At 46.5% G+C, this 18,808-nt stretch overlaps 1 protein-coding gene across 1 annotated transcript; it reads left to right on the top strand.

Moving 5' to 3' along the window:
* The first annotated feature begins 3,308 nt into the window (after window positions 1–3,308).
* On the top strand, window positions 3,309–5,507 carry LOC135827887 (uncharacterized). Its single transcript, XM_065340323.1, has 2 exons — window positions 3,309–5,141; window positions 5,463–5,507. The coding sequence occupies exons 1-2, from the start codon at window positions 3,309–3,311 to the stop codon at window positions 5,505–5,507; spliced, it is 1,878 nt and encodes a 625-aa protein (XP_065196395.1).
* The last annotated feature ends 13,301 nt before the right edge of the window (window positions 5,508–18,808 follow it).

Raw genomic sequence — 18,808 nt, 5'->3', positions numbered from 1 at the left:
AAAAGCAGCGGTGATCACTTGTCACTCCAAACGACAAGCTTCTCCTTGCGCCACCAATAAATTTTTGTGCGACTGTTGATGCAAAAGTGACTGAAGGCCTGAGCGCAGTTTTTGAATTTTATTGCAAGATGCACGGTGAGATCGCTTGCTCTGTGACGTAGGATGACGCTTCCTGGATCACGACACGCGGCCATCGATCGCGAACGTGTTTGGAACGCTACTCGGAACAGACCATGATGGCAGAGGTAAGATGAGCTTCATTTCCTGCTTGAACTGCTGAGAACCCCCACAAACTGTCCTAGGAGTGTTGCAATGGCAGCAAGCCGTTGAAATATGCCCCTCGTACAGCATGGAGAGTTATTCGTCTTTCACACTTACCTCCTGGAATTCCGAATATAGTCCAACAGTAAAGTCCCTTGTTTTCATGTCGATGCTCGACAAAAGCGGCTAGCTCGGTCCCTTTGTGTTGACTGGCACGCGAGTAGCACTGGCTGCACGCACTTGTTGCGTGAACTGCATGAGAGATTTCTTACGTCATAAAGAATGTGATTTCATCATCATTTCACTGGTCTTCGACCTACATGGTCAGGGAAAGTCCCGGTTCGTAGGCCTACAACACGGTCAGCGTGTTCTTGAGCGCAGTAACAACACAAGTGTGATCACTTCCAGACCAACGGGCGTTCAAGGCAACAAGCGCACTTGACAAAGGTGACTCTGAAATCTCGTGAGCTGTGATCCACGCGACTTGGCATTCTTGCGTCACAAGGCACGTGATTTCACCGTGCATCTTGCAATAAAATTCAAAAACTGCGCTCAGGCCTTCAGTCACTTTTGCATCAACAGTCGCACAAAAATGTATTGGTGGCGCAAGGAGAAGCTTGTCGTTTGGAGTGACAAGTGATCACCGCTGCTTTTCCTTGTCAGAGTCAACACTACACTTTGTTCTGCGGCCTTGGGAGTAGTGTTGGAGTAGAAATTGCTGAGGAGACGTCGCGGAGGGGCGAGCTTTCCTGCGCAGGTATGACTTTGGCCGTATTTCAGCATGGTCGAGTGGAAAAATTCAAAAAAGTTTATTTCAAGAAAACCCCAAAAGGAAGATGGGGGACATGTCCTCAGCGCTAGAAGAGGTGTTCGACTATCTGCCGGTGTATAGTTCTGGCCAATTGAGGACGTAGCTGGCTGTTTTGCCAGCGCTTGTAAATTGGCTATTTTCAAGACGATCATTTGTGGCGTCAGGGGGTGATGGACCTCGTCTTCTGGGATGCTGGCGTGGCTAAGCGGTACTGCTCCAGGAACTCTTCTAAGGTGAGGCAATGTTGGCTTGATGGAGTTTTGTTCATAGCTTGTTCGTATACGCTGTGGCGTGACTCGTTTCTAGACCCATAAATAATGTGATATTTCGGCCATTTTTGAGGGGTATGCAAATTTCAAGGTTCCCTTCAGAAACTTTTTCAAGGGCTTTGCACGAGCGATCCACACCCCAAAGGGAACCCTACCTGCAAATTTTGAGCGAAATCGGAGAGATCCACTTGCACACATACTTTGGTATTCTCAGACATGCTCTCTTAAGAGAGCATGTCTGAGAAAACCAGACCATATGTGCAAGTCGATCTCTCAGATTTCGCTCAAATTTTGCAGGTAGGTTTGCTTTGGGGTGTAGATCGACATTCCAAAGCCCGCACAAAATCTTTTGAAGGGAACCATGAAATTGGTATACCCCTCAATATTGGCCCAATATTGGCACGATTTATGGGTCAACAAACGAGCCACGGCACAGCGTGCAAGAACAAGCTACGAACAAAACTCCATGAAGCCATCATTACCTCACCTTAGAAGATTCCTTGGGGCAGCACCACTTAGCCACGCCAGCATCCCAGAAGACGAGGGCAATCATCCCTTGACGCCACAAATGATCGTCTTGAAAATAGCCAAATTACAAGCGCTGATAAAACAGCGAGCTACGTCCTCAATTAGCAAACACTATACACCGGCGGATAGTAGAACACCTCTTCTAGCACTGAGGACATGTCCCCCATCATCCTTTTGGGGTTTTCTTGAAATAAACAATTTTGAATTTTTCCACTCGACAATTCTGAAATACGTCCAAACTCATACCTGCGCAGGAAAGCTCGCCCGTCCACGACGTCTAGTCAGCAATTTCTACTCCAACACCACTCCCAACGCTGCAGAACAAAGTGTATTGTTGACTCTGACAAGGAAAAGCAGCGGTGATCACTTGTCACTCCAAACGACAAGCTTCTCCTTGCGCCACCAACATTTTTCGTTGCAACAGTTGATGCAAAAGTGACTGAATTTTTGCGTGTAGTTTTTGGATTTGACTGCAAGAGGAATGAAGAAAATCACTTGGATCGTGACGTAGAATAATGCTTTCTGGTACACGACACAATGCACACGATCACGATCGTTCCTGAGGCGCTATTCGAAACGGACCATGAGGGAGGAGGTAAGAAGCATTTTATTTCTTGCATGCTCTGCTCAGAACATGCAGAAACTATCGTTATAACGCTAGCAGTATTGCATTGGCAAGAATTCTTGGAGATATTTCCTCTTGCAGTAAGAACAGGGATGCAATTTTTCACACTAACCTCGCTCATCCCGAACATGGTTCAGCAGGAACTACGGCTGGTTTACATGCTGATGATCCACGTAGATCTGCAACAGCAAGGAATGAGCGTGGTCCATGCCATCAAGGTCGCTTGGAGTTGACCAGCGCGCGGCCAACACTGGTTGCATGAAGTATGTGGCGCGGCCACATGGCAGATTTCTTACGTCATGAACAACGTGATTTGACCCTACTCGCCCGTCTCTGTGCTGCATGTTGAGGGAAAGTCCCAGCTGGAAGGCCTACAACAGGACATGCGTGCTCTTGAGCTGGACATCAAGATGCACTTGATCCGATCTAGATCAACGGGTGATCCATGTAAGTGCAGGAGCGCTTGATCAAGGTGACACGGAACAATGGCACCTATGCATAATTTTCCCGCGGTTTTTTGTGCGGGGCAACTTCACGACCTCGACACTGTACTTGCACCACGCAGCGCAGCATGCAGTCTCATGCATGCACGCGTGGAAACTCTGATGATCGTAGAGCCCTACGTAGATCTACGTACCTGCTTCGCGTTTGCTGAGGCTGAAGTACAATGTACAAATTTTTTTCCTTTGTGTTGGTGAAGAATCAAACTCAAAGCAAGACATTTATTTCCTTCTTGGAAGGCAAGGGTTGTCACAGTTTGCTGTTGTGTATAAGTAGCAAGTTAGTTAGAGATCAGTAAGCAGCTGACACAATCATGCCAAGCAACGCTCATTGTATCGTCCCTGGCTGCTCAAATCGTAAAAGCAGCTGCAAGTTTGGTTTGTTTGAAACTGATGATGCGAACTCGCAAGGACGAAAAGTGTTTGTGAAGCGTCGTCTATGTGGATCAGACCTGGCTCGTGTTGGCTGCGGAGGAACAGCAGAGGTCTGTAAAGCTGTATCTTTTCATCGTTTGCCTAAAGATTCGGATCGACGCCGGCATATCAGGGCCGAGTGGCTTGCCAAAATACCAAGAGTCAACACTCCTCTTTCTGGAAACTCGTATGTCTGTGGGGTGCACTTTCCTGGTGGTCGACCTGTGACGGAGGACGAGCCACCTTCCCGTTTCTTGGACAAAGCCGTCGTAGTGAAGAGGAAGAGCCGTGTTTCGACAGGCGAAGTCAGTCGACCCGTTGAAGCGATTGATATTGATGACGATGTTGATTTACCAGTCACAGATGAATCGGTGCCTGAGGCTGCAACACTTTTAGCTGACCATGATTATGGTGAAGTTCCCGTTCTCCAAGAGAACAAAATAAAGACTTTGGAAGCACAAGTGGCTAAGTTGCGGTCCCAGTTGGAGCAGGCCTTGTACAATTTGGATGAATCGGAAGAAGCTTTGCGGAAATGCCAACTCCATTACTCGAACATCCGACATGACAACAAGATTGTACTGTTTTACACGGGCCTGAGTTCTCTGGCGTTTGACTTGTTGCTGGATCAGTTGCGGTGTGGATGTCAAGACATGTGCTTTGCTACTAAAGTGCCAGCTGATTTCCTTGGCCAGGACAGCCGTGGCAGACGAAGAGCATTGGTGTATGAAGACGAGTTGCTATTGACCCTTGTCAAACTTCGGCATGCTTTCCCTGAGTCAGATTTAGCACTGCGATTCGGAATAGATCAATCCACGGTGTCCCGAATATTTTCAACGTACATTCGTTGCATGTACTTCTCTATGAAAGAAGTGGACATTTGGCCGAGCCGGGCTCTGATTGATCGCTACATGCCCGACGTCTTCAAAGACAAGTACCCACGCACCCGGGTGATTATTGACGCAACAGAGTTTCCCATTGAGAAGCCAGCCAACCCAACTGTACAAGCAGCCACCTGGTCGAATTACAAAAACAGGAACACTTTCAAACTGTTAGTTGGTGTGACACCTACCGGTGCAATATCGTTTCTGTCTCCTCTTTATGGCGGGCGCATTTCTGATAAGAAACTGACAAAGCGAAGTGGGCTAATGAAGTTGATGGAGAAGGGTGATGCCATCATGGCCGACCGTGGTTTCGACATTGCCGATCTGCTACCGGAGGGTGTCGATCTCAACATACCCCCGTTTCTTGGTTCTCGAGATCAGCTTGATGAAGAAGAGGTGATCGAAACTCGGCGTATTGCTAGCGTGCGTATTCATGTGGAGAGAGCAATGGAAAGGATCAAGAACTTCAGGATAACTCACTTCTTATCTTCCGTGTTGTGCCCTTTGGCTGAGCAGATCATATTTGTGTGTGCATTCCTCACTAACTACATGGAGCCCCTGGTACCTCCGCCTGTTAGTAAGCCATCGACACAGTCTGCGCACTTTTCCTCTGCTGCAGAAGTTGCCCAGATATCACCAGATGCAAACATTTCTGCAGTGGCTGTTTCAGCTGGCACATTTCTTTCACCTGCCATTACTGCTTCTGCTGCTGCTTCCGCTGCTACCAAGTTGTCATCTGCTGTAGCTGCTACTTCTGCTGCTACGAACGTGCCATCTCCTGTAGCTGCTACTGCTGCTGCTATCAGCGTGCCATCTTCTTCTGTAGCCGCTGCTGCCTATGTGACCACTCCCGTATGTTTGTTTTGCAAGCGCTCAGATGGCCCACTTCTTAGAGTTTGTAGGTCTTGTAACTCACGCTACCACCATATGTGTCAGAATGATGATGAAGATGGGCGTCTATGTAATTCTTGCTTTATGACCAGGCCGCTCTGTTGAAAGCTTTTTGCGCATGCCGATATTCCTACGTGGCCTCGGTATTTTCTTCCCCTCTTTTCTTTGTGTTATGTTGTGAGTAATGGTGCCCCTACACAATGATGCTTATTTCACTCAGGACTTCGTACTTCGAAGTAGAAGTAGTGATGCTCCTATTTGTCTGTTTGTGCTGTTCACCAGGTAGGAAATGTGGCCTGTGACTGCTGCAAGTGCCGCTTACTTTGAAGTAAATACGAATACTCATGTAACGTTCATGCCTTTTTGAACTCCGTTGTAACACGGAATGGCGAGCTATTGTAAACCAGTTGTACGTGCCGTTTTTTGTAGTGGTTACCAGTAATGGCAGTATAATTTACTATAACGCACTGTTTACAGCAGAGTTCCACCGTCTTGGGTACATGTATACAACACTACCTAATCATGTACAAATGCAGGAAGCCGGTAGCTGATGGAACTATCCACCATCTAATCACGGCGTTTATATCAAGAAGGAGCTACAGAACAGGGCAGAACAGAAAAAGCTATAATAAAGAACATAGAGTGCAGCGTATAGAACAGTTCAGACACACTTACAGAAGAAAAGATTGCCACAAATCAGGGAAGAATGTAAACAGTCAAGACTACAGGAACTGGAGCAAAGTGAGCAATGGTCATCTCAGATGACGAGGAATATATCTATTACCAAGAAACTTGATCACAGAGCCAGTTTCGGGAGAACATGATCAAAATAAAATGTTCGGCAAGCTGCGAGAGTTTTCTTGACATGCACTTCACAAAATGAAATGCGCTCAACAAAAAGATCATTGCAGGGAGACCACACTACAAAGTCACAAAATTGAAGGCCTGCAGCAAAGAGCTGCATTTGCACTTGTGTATAGTAGGCATGTGTTGTTTTGAGAGAAAGCACACCATCCTTGTTGGACAAACAAAATGATGCAGTAGACCCAGCTACCTCTGCTAGACTTTGGTCTCTAGCAACAAACGGGCATTTAATCTCGAGCAAAAGTGATGTATCACCATCCCTAACAATGCCATCGGGACTGGCACCAAACCAGCATTCATCAGCATGCACAAATAAGCCACATGCAACAACATCTATCAGCTTGCCAGACTTGGCTTGGTGGGCTACGTAGGCACATCGTGCCTCTTCTTCATGATCAATCCCCCATCTGGTTGCAGGAGTGGTGAACGCCGGCCGATCAATGATAGTTTTTATGAGGGATGACGGGTCAGTCTGAGGTCGTCGATGAGCTACAGTATGGGCAATGGAAGCTGTAATACGCTTCTTTCGTTCATTCCTCCAGAGTTCACTTGTTGTTTGGGATGCAGTGGCTTCTTGCAGGGCATTGGCTTCTTCACAAGTAAGTATGACATTGGACTCGTACAACAGCATCTGCTTGTCCTCAGTTAGCCACTCGCAGTCAGATGGCACAGGTGTCACATCACCTGATCTGCTGTGCTCAACCTGCCACTTGTCCTTCTGTTCCCCTGCCCTAGCCAGTCTCTCCTTTTTCTGCGCTTGGGCTCTGTGCAACCTGTCCTCCTTCTGCTTAGCAGCAAATCCTGAGCTACCAGCAACAAGAGGCAATGCTAGGTGGATGGAGTTGGAGTGAATGGTTGAGTTGGCGTATTCCTCCACACGCCGGGCAAAGTCCATCCGCTTTGCAACAGCACGAGGGTCAAGTACTTCTGCAGCAGAATGCTTACGTTTCTTTGGCGCAGATTTGTCAGTGGTACTGCCACCTCTACGCCACTCCATGTCTTGAACCAGCATGGGCTCACTCTTTTTACCTGCACCTGCAGGAGGCTGGTTCCACTTTTGCAGCATGTCCGTGCACGTCGGAGCGTCACTAAACCCAAGCAGAGTGAACTCGGACAAGCCATACATCAGTGCAGCTATATGCTTGCAACTGGCAGTAACACCCTTGCCAGCAGGACAAGTGCACTGAGCACCAACAACACTGGTGGCAGATCCTGAGTCACACTGAGCAACGAGCCGAAGTTTGTAGTCAGCTTTGGTCTTCATTTCAGGCTGACAGCGGGCACGGTAGTACACACGGCTGTTGGCCTTCATCAGTTCGATTTTCTGGACATAACCTGCTCGATACAGACGAATTGACTTGCTATCAGTGGCAGCAAGCGCTTTGAAATTCTTGGCAGGTCCATCGCTGGTCATAGTGTCCACGAAATAAGAAACCATAGTTTGCATGGAGAACGACAGGGAGAGTAGCCTTCCACTCGCAGATTTAATCGGCTGCCACCCAGTAACAGGAAAATCCAGAGGGTCGTGGGGAATAACAGCAAGCGCTGCAGCTGGCGGAGGTGGACCTTCCTTGCCATCACCGTCGCCTTCAGAGAAATGCTGAGCAAGTCTGTAAACGACACGAGCAGATAAATAACAAACTCAGATTCACAAATAATTTCAAAAAAATAAGATTTTGTTGTGGGAAGAAAACAACTCACCTCGCAACTAGATCGGCTTTCTTTCCCGACTTCTTGAGACCATACTCTCCACACTTCACCTTCAGAAGGTTCAAGGTGAGCTGGGAAAAATCCTGACTGACTGCCATCTTCCTGTCAACTAATATCGATACTGTCTTCCACTGCAACGACTGAAAACAAAGGAGAGCCTCGCGTCGAGCAAGTTGCCCCGCACAAAGGTGCGAAGTCGCGATGGCGACCTGGCCGCCATGTTTTATGCATAGGTGCCATTGCTGAACCGTGATCTAGGAGACCTGGCATTCTTGTGTCACGAGGCACGTGATTTCATCATTCCTCTTGCAGTCAAATCCAAAACCTACACGCAAAAATTCAGTCACTTTTGCATCACCTGTTGCAACGAAAAATGTTGGTGGCGCAAGGAGAAGCTTGTCGTTTGGAGTGACAAGTGATCACCGCTGCTTTTCCTTGTCAGAGTCAACAATACACTTTGTTCTGCAGCGTTGGGAGTGGTGTTGGAGTAGAAATTGCTGACTAGACGTCGCGGAGGGGCGAGCTTTCCTGCGCAGGTATGAGTTTGGACGTATTTCAGAATGGTCGAGTGGAAAAATTCAAAATTGTTTATTTCAAGAAAACCCCAAAAGGATGATGGGGGACATGTCCTCAGTGCTAGAAGAGGTGTTCTACTATCTGCCGGTGTATAGTGTTTGCTAATTGAGGACGTAGCTCGCTGTTTTATGAGCGCTTGTAATTTGGCTATTTTCAAGACGATCATTTGTGGCGTAAACGGATGATTTCCCTCGTCTTCTGGGATGCTGGCGTGGCTAAGTGGTGCTGCCCCAATAACTCTTCTAAGATGAGGTAATGATGGCTTCATGGAGTTTTGTTCGTAGCTTGTTCTTGTACGCTGTGCCGTGGCTCGTTTGTAGACCCATAAATCGTGCCAATATTGGGCCAATATTGAGGGGTATGCCAATTTCATGGTTCCCTTCAAAAGATTTTGTGCGGGCTTTGGAATGTCGATCTACACCCCAAAGCAAACCTACCTGCAAAATTTGAGCGAAATCTGAGAGATCGACTTGCACATATGTTCTGGTTTTCTCAGACATGCTCTCTTAAATATATAGTGGAAATGCAAATTCTAGCGACAAAGCCGGAACTGGTGTTGTCAAGAGTACGTGATCCCCACTTTTGGTGTGCTCTAGAAGTGGCGGCTAAACCAACTGAACAGTATTGTAACAGTAAGTGATGAAATCAACACACTGTTTGTGTCATCACTAGCGGACTGTATTAACTGTCTGCGACACGATTATTCATCTAAAGTCTTGGTATCCATGTCACTACTTCAAATCGTTCGCTGCTAATGTTTATTGTGATCCCGTCGTCCGCCAAGATGTATACAAATGCCGGATACTCAGCTTATGCCGGTGCGTTTGGAGGAGCAGCAGCGAGTGCCAGTCTAGAGGAAACCCAGATTGTGCAACCAAGTGAGATACTGAAGGATGAGCAGTTGAAGAAGGAAGAGGATTCTTTGAAGGACGTACCTGCGGATGTACGGAACAACCGGTCATTGCTACGCTTCTTGGCGACAAGGAAGTTGATTCATAATGAAAGACAATGTGACAAATGTAAAAGACCAGTTCTACTCTACGCTCGGCCATCGTCAGTCGGCAGGTGTCAGTGGAGGTGCAGCGTTTGCAAGTCCTCATGGACTGTCGTTGCTGAATCAAATCTTGCCGGTATCCCAGGAAACCTCTTGGACATCGTGATAGGCTTTTTCGAACTGTTTGACCTGCCAACCGAAACCAAACTGGTGATTAAATCGAGAGCCAAATCATATATTTGGATACTCCACAAAAGCCTCGAGCTGCTTGAAAAGAATTTGCAGTTTGGGTGTGTGCATCAAGTGTATCTAGGTGTTTTCAAGCCACGAGCCGAATGCACGATGATTATTGCCGTAGATAGATACAGTAAGATGGCATTGACAATGGCGGACACTTCAGGTGACCTTTCTTGCGTGCCGAGAATTTTAGACAAATGGTGCGGACCAGGAACCAAGATCATTTATAAATCTTCCTCAATCGATCCTGCCCGGCTGACTAGCAGTGCACGTCACTACGTGTATATTGATGTTGATGATCAGTCACAATTGACGTCAGCACAGCTACAGCAGTACAAGGATAACCACCAGACTGTCATTTCCTGCTTCATTCAAGAAGTGGATGAAACTCATAATCGACTACTATTACTGTTAAACCGAGTGCCGGATTTTGAAATGTGCGCTGAGGTGCAGTCCTTGCACCGCTATTTCCAGATGCAGTCTGTGGTTCTGGACAGGAATCCGTTTGCATTGTATCTCAGTTTTTTGCGTGAGGGGATTACAATGTAGGGGTAGAAAATTGCGGATCTGTGTTGTCTCGGATATGCCCCAGTGCTTGCCCCTCCAAGTATGTCTTGCCTACTCATCAACTCGTACAATCCATTGAATTACGCGTGTAAAGGTGTTACCTGATTTTGTTGTGTACTGTTTTGTTTGTTTGTAGAAACCAACCCGTATGGTCGTTTGGTTTAGTTTAGTTTAGTTTTGTTTCTGTTTGGTCTACTTGTCCTACCATGCCAAGTACAATGTATTGTGCTCTTGGACAGCTTACACTTGGTTGGTTGGTTGGTTGGTATATTTTATTTTACTTCGCCAGAATGAACAGGCATTGCTGCCTTCTTGCCTGGACAAGTGGATTGTCCAAGCTCTCACAAAAAGACGAAGGAAGGAAAGAACTATTACATGAGAGTGTGAAGCATGCAATCTTATAAGAGATAATTCCATGAGAGTATGACGCATGCATGATGAGAGAGGAGAGATAGATTCGAGAGAGAGATAGATAGAAACAGAGAGAGAGGGAGAGAGAACGAGAGAGATAGAGAGAGAGACTGTTTTAGTGCCTGGACAAGTGAATTGTCAAAGCTCTTACAAATGACCAACAGCAACGGGAAGAACAACAGCAACAGCGACAACAACAACAGCAATGGCAACAACACAGCAGCAACAAACACAAAAGAGAGAGAGAGAGAGAAAGAGAGAGAGAGAGAGAGAGGGAGAGAGAGGGAGAGAGAGAGAGATTGAGAAAGAGGAGAGAGACGGCTTTACTACCTGAGGATGAAGCGAAAAGGCAAATCCAAGCACCAAGTTCGCTAATGGAATTATCTCTCCAAAATTTACTCTGTTCCAGGTGACATTGCTAGTTCAACAATATCGTAAGAGTAAGTGACAAAATCATCACACTGTATACTTTTGTCGTCACTAGGGGACTTGTATAAACTACTGTAGACGCATTAACTGGTCCAAAGCCTTTGTCGCCAAGTTACTGGATCTCAGCTAGCGTTTAGTGTGACACCGTCGGCAACCAAAATGGATTCCAATGTCAGAGAATCAGCTTCTGCCGGTGCGTCTGAAGGAGTAGCGGCCAATGCACGTCTAGCGGGAACCCAGATTGTGCAACCCGGTATGATACTGGACGATGAGCAGTGGAAGAAGGACGTGTACTCTTGGAAAGACCTTGCGGGATATGTGCAAGACAAGGAGTCACTGCTACGCTTCTTGGCAAGAAGGAAGGTGATTCGTAATGAAAGACAATGTGACAAATGCGAAACATCAGCCAGAATTTATGGTAATTCACGGGCCAAAGGCTGGTATCAATGGCAGTGCAGCCGTTGCAACTCCACCAGGTCCATCGTAGCTGAATCGAATCTTTCCAGTGTCCAAGGAACTCCCATGGAGATTGTACTAGGCTTCTTCAAATTGTTTGACCTACCAACCTCGTCGAATGTTGAGCTCAAACCGCGATATGCTTTCAGATCGTATCAGTGGATACTCTGCAAAAGCCTCGTGTTTGTTGAGAAGAATTTGAAGTTAGGACTTATACATCCAGTGTATTTTGAAGTTTTCAAGCCGACAAAAAGAAGAACGATTCTTATTGCGGTAGAGATGAATAGTCACTTTGCAGCGACTATGGCGGATAGTGTAGGTGACCTTTGTTGCGTGCAGACATTTCTAGACAAATGGTTACGACCAGGAACCAAGATCATTTACAAATCTTCCTCAATCGATCATTCCCGGCTGACTAGCAGTGCACGTGGATACTCGTGTACTGATGTTGATGGTCATACACATCGGACATCAGGGCAGTACAATGATCACGAGGAGGCCATTTCTTGCTTTATTGGAGAAGTTCAAGATACCCATGCTAGACTAGAATTACTGCTAAGGAAAAATCCGGAATTTGGAATGTGTGCTGAGGTGCTGTCGTTGCGTCGCTATTTCAACATCCAGTCTGTAAGTCTGGACCAGAATCCGTTTGCATGTTATCTCAATGTTTTGCGTGAAGGCACTTCATAATAAACTGGGCATTTGTGAACTCTCGAATATACCCTAGTACTTTCAGTTGCAAGTATTTCATACTACGCAATCATAATTTCAGACTGCTCAATGCATTACGCTTGTGAAAAGTGTTACCTTGTGATCTTGTTGAGCACGTTATTGTTTTTTTTTGTAGAAACCCGGCCGTACGTTCGTATTGTTTTTGTTTTGTTTCTCTTTGGTGTACTTGTTCTCATATACCCAGTGTAATTTATGTTGTACTTGCATGTCGTAACAATAGCGACGAGAAATTCAAGATTTGACTGCAGAAGTGTACACTAAGCTATTAGTTTGTAATAGTTTCACGAACATAATTTGTTCTGCCTGCGGTCAGTTGTCAATTTTTGGTGTGCACGTTGCCTCTATGTGTATTTGTATGAGAATATGTACCGTGATTCAACTGTAGCCTTGTCACAGCGATTGTAGGAAGATGATCTGAACCGAGACCTTGGAAGATAGTGCTGACAAGATTTGGGAATTTTTCTACGAACAAGATGCCAACTATTTACTTCAACAAATTAAACTGGAAAAGGATGAATACATCAAACATTCTAGCAACAGCTGGCGATAATGAGATGGACGCGACATAACACGAGTACACATGACAGTGCAATTCTACTTTTAACCTACAGCCCAGAGCCACATTTCGAAAGATACCCAACATGGGTGAATGATAATCAAATGTAAATACAATTTGCACAACGGTTTGAACGTTCACGAAAAATAAATTACTTGCATGACTTGCATGTCCTTGCATGGCAGGAGGAACAAGGCAGACTCCAACATTCTGCAGCCGTTGCATTTTCGGTATCGCGGTGCCAGTTCCGTTACAGAGGCCGTAGTCCGCACTTCGTCCAGCTCCGCTAGCCACCGCCCCCTTGTCAGCGCAACCTCGGCCACGCGCTGGGCTCATTTGCATGGCCGCGTTGACGAAGCTATGGGTCATCAACCAGCCTAACATCTGCACCTTGTGGCTCAAAACTGGCCGTCCGTGCGCTACTAAGTATTATACCTCGCTCCATTCCCTCCTTGTTGTTGTTGTATTGATATTTCACCAAATGAACAGACAGAGATGCCTTCATAGGACAGGTTCTCACAGAACGATGAAGGGATAATATGCAAGGGAAAACAAGAAATGATAATAATATAAGACATAAAGGACCAAAAGAAGAAAAGGAAAAATTAGACGAAGACATGGAGTCAGAAGTAGAAAGAAAATAAATTCATGGAGTCAAAGAATAGAAAGACAATTTCATGGAGTCACGAACACGTGGTTGATTTTATAGACATGCATGCTCAAATGATTGATAACTTGAGAAGGTTGGAATTTGTGGCAGATAATCAAAGTTTAACGAGGATATTCACAAAGTAAGTATATCAATGGCAGAAAGAGCTTTTCGGAAGGGACCAGGGACACCTATCCCTCCAAAATTAGAGGGGAGCGCGTTGTGAGCAAGTTCGACACTTGTCCCCGTGTGGTGCGCAGATCCTCCTGAACAGTCTTAGGGGCCGTTCGGGTGAATAATACTTATTGAAGAAGTGTGCTACAGGAAGAGTTATTGCATCGATGAACGCATACGACAATGTTGTATGTATATTTATGTGGTAGATTAACAATGCTGAGTAGAGAGAGCAGCCGGGCAGTTGGAGTCAAGTGCCGGTGTTGCAAGGTGGCTAGGTGGCTCGTTTTAATAAACAACTTTCCCCTCTAGCGAAAGAGAGCGCGGAGAAACGTTACATTTCCGAACAAGCACGTTACTTCTCCCGAACCAAATGTCTATACACAAGCTGGCTATACGTATCATTAATATCATGCTGGCGCTAAGGTTTTCCGGGTGTTAAAGGCCGTCTTGAGTACCTTTCGGGAAGGGACACGATACTTTACCTTTTAAACCTTTTTCTTTACACATAATTGAAGGGCGACATTTAGCTCTTGCTTGGCAGTAGCTAGCATGTTATCGGCGAAACTCCTTGTTCCTAAACACTTTTCTTTACTCTGGATTCTTGTATATTCATTTCGTTTCCTTTTCCCCTCTGCTCATTTTTTATTTTCATTTTCATTTTTATTCTTATTTTACTAGGAAATTCCCAACAGGCATCATCGCTTTCTTACAGGGAACCATAAGAACGTCTTGATGGATGATCAAAATTCAGCACGTGAATTAGAAAGGTGGTAAGCAGGTGGCAGTGCATTTCACCAGTCAGCGCCTACGTAAAAAATTGCACTGGAACCATAGCGTGTGCTAGCAAGGGGTAAAACAAGCGCGGCAGACACCTGACCACGGGTAATGGCAGCAGTGTGAGCACCGTGAGCATGAACAGTAAAGCGGTCTTGTAGGAGAGAGCAAGCAAGGCCATTTGGGCAGCGATACACAAATAGATAGGTCTTAAAATTGAGGCGCTGTTCAAGTGTGTATTCTGTAGAGAAGGGCAGTTGTGGTCATTCTATACAAAAAAAAACAATTCTCTGTAGCGCTAAGCGGCTGGCACCAGTAAGTTTGTTATAAAGAGCTTCCGACAAACAATGTACATATGCGGAGCTGCCATACTCAAGAGTAGACTGAATTAGATAAGTAAATAAAAAATTCCCTGCATAGTAAATCTGCTGTACAGTCACTAGAAATACATCATAAAGGTTCATTAAAACTATTTTTCGTAAACCCTCTCTATTCCCTTCTTCTTACCTCTGTAGTTTGGCATCGACCAGCCCCATTTCTATCCTGTCGTAGAAACAGTCATGCGTTCTGGTCCATCGTATTAACACTCAACATTGTCCCTGAACATTCCAGCAAGCATAATTGGTTTACTTTCGCACGGGACACTCGCAATGGCATTGTACTTCCCAGAGCCTTGGCCGTGCTTAACAAATCTCTTTTGTTTGTTTTTATGAGAATTCGCATTACCAAACGGGCAAAAAGCCCAATTACATGGAAGCGAATAAAAGAATGCTAAGAATGAGGTATTGGGGTAGATAATATTTCAAGTCGAAATACTGATCCCGGGAGGTACTACAAATAGATACAATGAAAATCTGAAAAGGCCATGGTACTGTCGTTTACCATGCTGGAAGCAGCCACATGTAGAAGAAAACAACAAGAAAGACGTTTTATCTCATGTATTGGACAAACAGAGCTAACAGGAAAAGACCGTTCGTTATAATTATGCCTATACATACTGTCCGTGTACACACTTCTGTCCGTATATGTGCGTGTGTGTGTGTGTGTGTGTGAGTGCATGTGTGTATACCGGTACGTGCGTGCGTGTGTGTGTGTGTGTGTGTGTGTGTGTGTGTGTGTGTGTGTGTGTGTGTGTGAGATCCGGGCTTGAGCGAGCTGCAGTGACATTCGATGAAGTCGCCTCCGAGTTTGGACTGACAGTTAGTCTCTCCAAGACCAAGTTCATGGTGATCGGCAGAGACATTTCTGATGCGGACCTCGCCCCTGTTTGTGTTGGTTTTAACGAAATCGAGTGCGTAACGGAGTTCCGCTACCTTGGGTCGATCATCCATACGTCTGGCCGGTGTTCGATTGACATCTCCTCCAGAATTGCGGCTGCCTCCCGTGCGTTTGGCTCCCTGTGGAAGCCAGTTTTCAGCAACCACCATCTGTCCGTTCGCACCAAGAAGAATATCTTCAATGCGTGCGTTGTCACCATTCTGCTGTACGGAGCTGAGTGCTGGGTACCCCTCCAAGCCGACATCCGGAGGCTCTCCACGTTCTATATGCAGTGTCTGCGTACCGTTCTTGGCATAACAAGGTTAGACGCCTGGCAAGAGCGGATCAGCAATGATCAGTTGCTGGAAATGTGGGGCGATAAGCGCCCACTTGCTGTGCGGATTCGCCAGCGACGACTTGAGTGGCTGGGTCATGTTGCTCGCATGCCACCAGAGCGCATTCCGAAGATTCTGTTGTTCGGTCTGCTCCCATCCCGCCGTCCACCTGGCGGTCCACGCAAACGCTGGAAGGACTGCATTAGTGCAGACCTGAAGGCCCTGAATGCTGTGGAGGGATGGTAGGATCGGGCAGATTCTCGCCCCGATTGGCGCTGCATGTACTGCTGTTTTGAGCCCGAACCACCCACACCCAATGTCCATTGCCAAATATAGGATTGGCACTTCTCTCGCCCATCAGATGAGAAGCGTCACAAATGCTTGGCAGAACAGCAGAAACCAGTGTGTGATCAGGCTGGCGCTTGCCAATGTCGTCTCTGCTAACATTGGTTCCGCAGCCCTGGTGGATTGGCTACCCATGGGTGTGACCAGGGACCTGCTCCCAACATCGAGCACCCCGGCAACCCGATCGTTCCGCAGTGCAGGATCTGTCACCGGAGTTTCAAGTCCACCAGCAGCTTGGCCAGACACAAGTGCGACCGCACGAAACGAAGGACAGTGGCGGAAAGGGCCGACTTCCCGTTTGAGTGCCCTTGCCAAAGGAAGTTCCGACTACGTCACCATCTAGTGCGCCATCAGAAGTGCTGCTCCTCAGCCTCTTCCACCCCTCTCCTGTGACGGGGACCGTGTAACCTATCCAGGCAACGTGTATCAAGGTCAAGGTGTGTGTGTGTGTGTCACTGTTTCTCTTCTTTAATAAAAACGTTTATGGCCTGAAAGTGTACGGGTACACGACTGCTGCGAAATCGGTTACGCCTTTGGAGGAACGTACACGGGCTGGCAGAGTGTTCCACAGCGCAGGTTCGCGGAAGAGCGGTCGGCCAGTGCCTGTATTCGTCCTGGCCAGCGGGAGAATGAGCCCGGCGTTGGCATGATGTCGAGTTGTGGCCGTGGTTGCGGGCGTTAGCTGCTTTGAAAGCACTGTACTACATTGGCCGTTCAGGCCGCGCCAGATGAGATCGAGGAGTCGGTGGTGTTGTGTCTCCTCGATTTTGCGGAGGGATATGCTCTCCCTTTGGTGGCTTACCGAAGATGTGGGTGGTATGGTGAACACAGCGCGGATGGCACGGTTCTGAAGACGTTGGAGTCTCCCTAGAACAAAAGCTGAGAGGGACGTGCTATAGGCCACACTTCCATTATAATAGGTCGGGCATCACAACGGATTTTAGGTATTGGACCCTGGCCCTTTGGGAAAGGGATCACCGGGCTCGCCACAATGCTCCGACTTTTCTGTTCACCTTCGCTGTAACATCGTGGATATGGTGGTCCCAGCTCAGTTGCTCGGTGATGGGTAAACCCAAGTACTTTGCCGCAGTACGAGCAGGTAAGCGGGTCTGATGGCAATTTACTGCGATACTGGTTTGCGCATCCCTCCCACAGATGGACAGAACTTGACTTTTGCGTTCATTCAATATCAGGCCGCGGTTTTCGAGCCTTTCCTGCATATTCGTATTGCCTCTAACTGCCAATGGAAATTAGGACAATATCCAACATTAGACAGTTCATAGACCGTGCAAAATGCCCTGCCAAGCTGTAGCCTCACTCGCCTCCTTTGCTAGTTTATCTCGCCACTCTCCTCCAATGGAAAACATAGTGATAAATTTCACCTCGCTGATGCTTCCGAATATAATGTTCTTTCCTTCTCTCTTCTTTTTTCCTTCTCTTGCCCTAGCTGGGTAGAGCCCCCTTCTTTGCATTGGCTTCTACCATTGGACTGTGAAATAAAAAAAAAATAAAAATAAAATATAAGATCTCAATGAAGAGTTCATACTTATACAAGGCGCGTAGTCATTAAATACTTGCCTCTGAGCATGCACACGTCATCACTGGAATGGTTTCTCTCTCAACACCTTTTTCTCGTGATTATGTTCAGTTAGAGGACACCACCAAATGGTAGATAAAGATAATCAAGGTGATAAATAAGTGATATTTATTACTATCGACAAAGTCCCTCCGAACGAGTGGGCTTGGCGGTCTCCAGGGGATGTCGCGAGAATTTCTGAACAAGACAACGAGATTAAAGAGAGTTCAATCTTCGGCCATAAACTGTGGTAAATATTTTACGTTTTATTGTGCAATCAGATCAATGTTCTAAGTTTCCCATTGAATACTTCACATCACTGAGTTTGTAGTAACAAAGCATGTGCAACAAAGTGCCACAGACATGGGGGGTAAAAATGGTTAAGAAAATTGCAGGTGCGCTGGGAACCTCTAATCCATCACAGTTTGGACGATAAAAGAATTTTTAGGATTAGAACGTCACCCTCCCAATGGTGTGTCGACTCGCACTTATTAAAATGATATACGTGTATATAAAGAAAATGCAAATTCAAGCGACAAGATCGCGAGCGGTATTTTCTGTCCGAATGATACTCTGCTCCTGGTGACATATGCTAGTTGAACAATGTCGTAAGCGTAAGTCACAAAATCATCACGTTGGGGAATTATGTCTTCACTAGGGGACCTGTATAAACTGCTTCCGACAGAATAATTGGTATAAAGCCTTTATCGTCAGGTAACTGGATCTCTGCAAATGCTTGATGTGACACCGTCGTCCGCCAAGATGGAGTCCAATGTCGCTGACTCAGCTTTTGTCGGTGCGTCTGGAGGAGTAGCGGCCAATGCACGTCTAACGGGAACCCAGATTGTGCAACCAGGTATGATACTGGACGATGAGCAGTGGAAGAAGGAAGTGTATTCTTGGAAAGACCTTGCGGAAGATATACAGGACAAACAGTCATTGCTACGCTTCTTGGCCAGGAGTCCAATGTCGCTGACTCAGCT

Source organism: Sycon ciliatum, chromosome 12 (genome assembly GCF_964019385.1).
Source record: "Sycon ciliatum chromosome 12, ocSycCili1.1, whole genome shotgun sequence".
Classification (NCBI taxonomy): Eukaryota; Metazoa; Porifera; class Calcarea; order Leucosolenida; family Sycettidae; genus Sycon; species Sycon ciliatum.
Note: the sequence above shows the minus strand (reverse complement) of the source record. Positions and strands in the feature narration are given on the sequence as shown.

Bases quoted from the DNA above. Each gene is read 5' to 3' on its own strand.
- LOC135827887 (XM_065340323.1), top strand. From the start codon at position 3,309: ATGCCAAGCAACGCTCATTGTATCGTCCCTGGCTGCTCAAATCGTAAA. The intron at 5,142-5,462 runs GTATGTTTGTTT...GCTGTTCACCAG, and splicing joins CTGCCTATGTGACCACTCCC to GTAGGAAATGTGGCCTGTGA.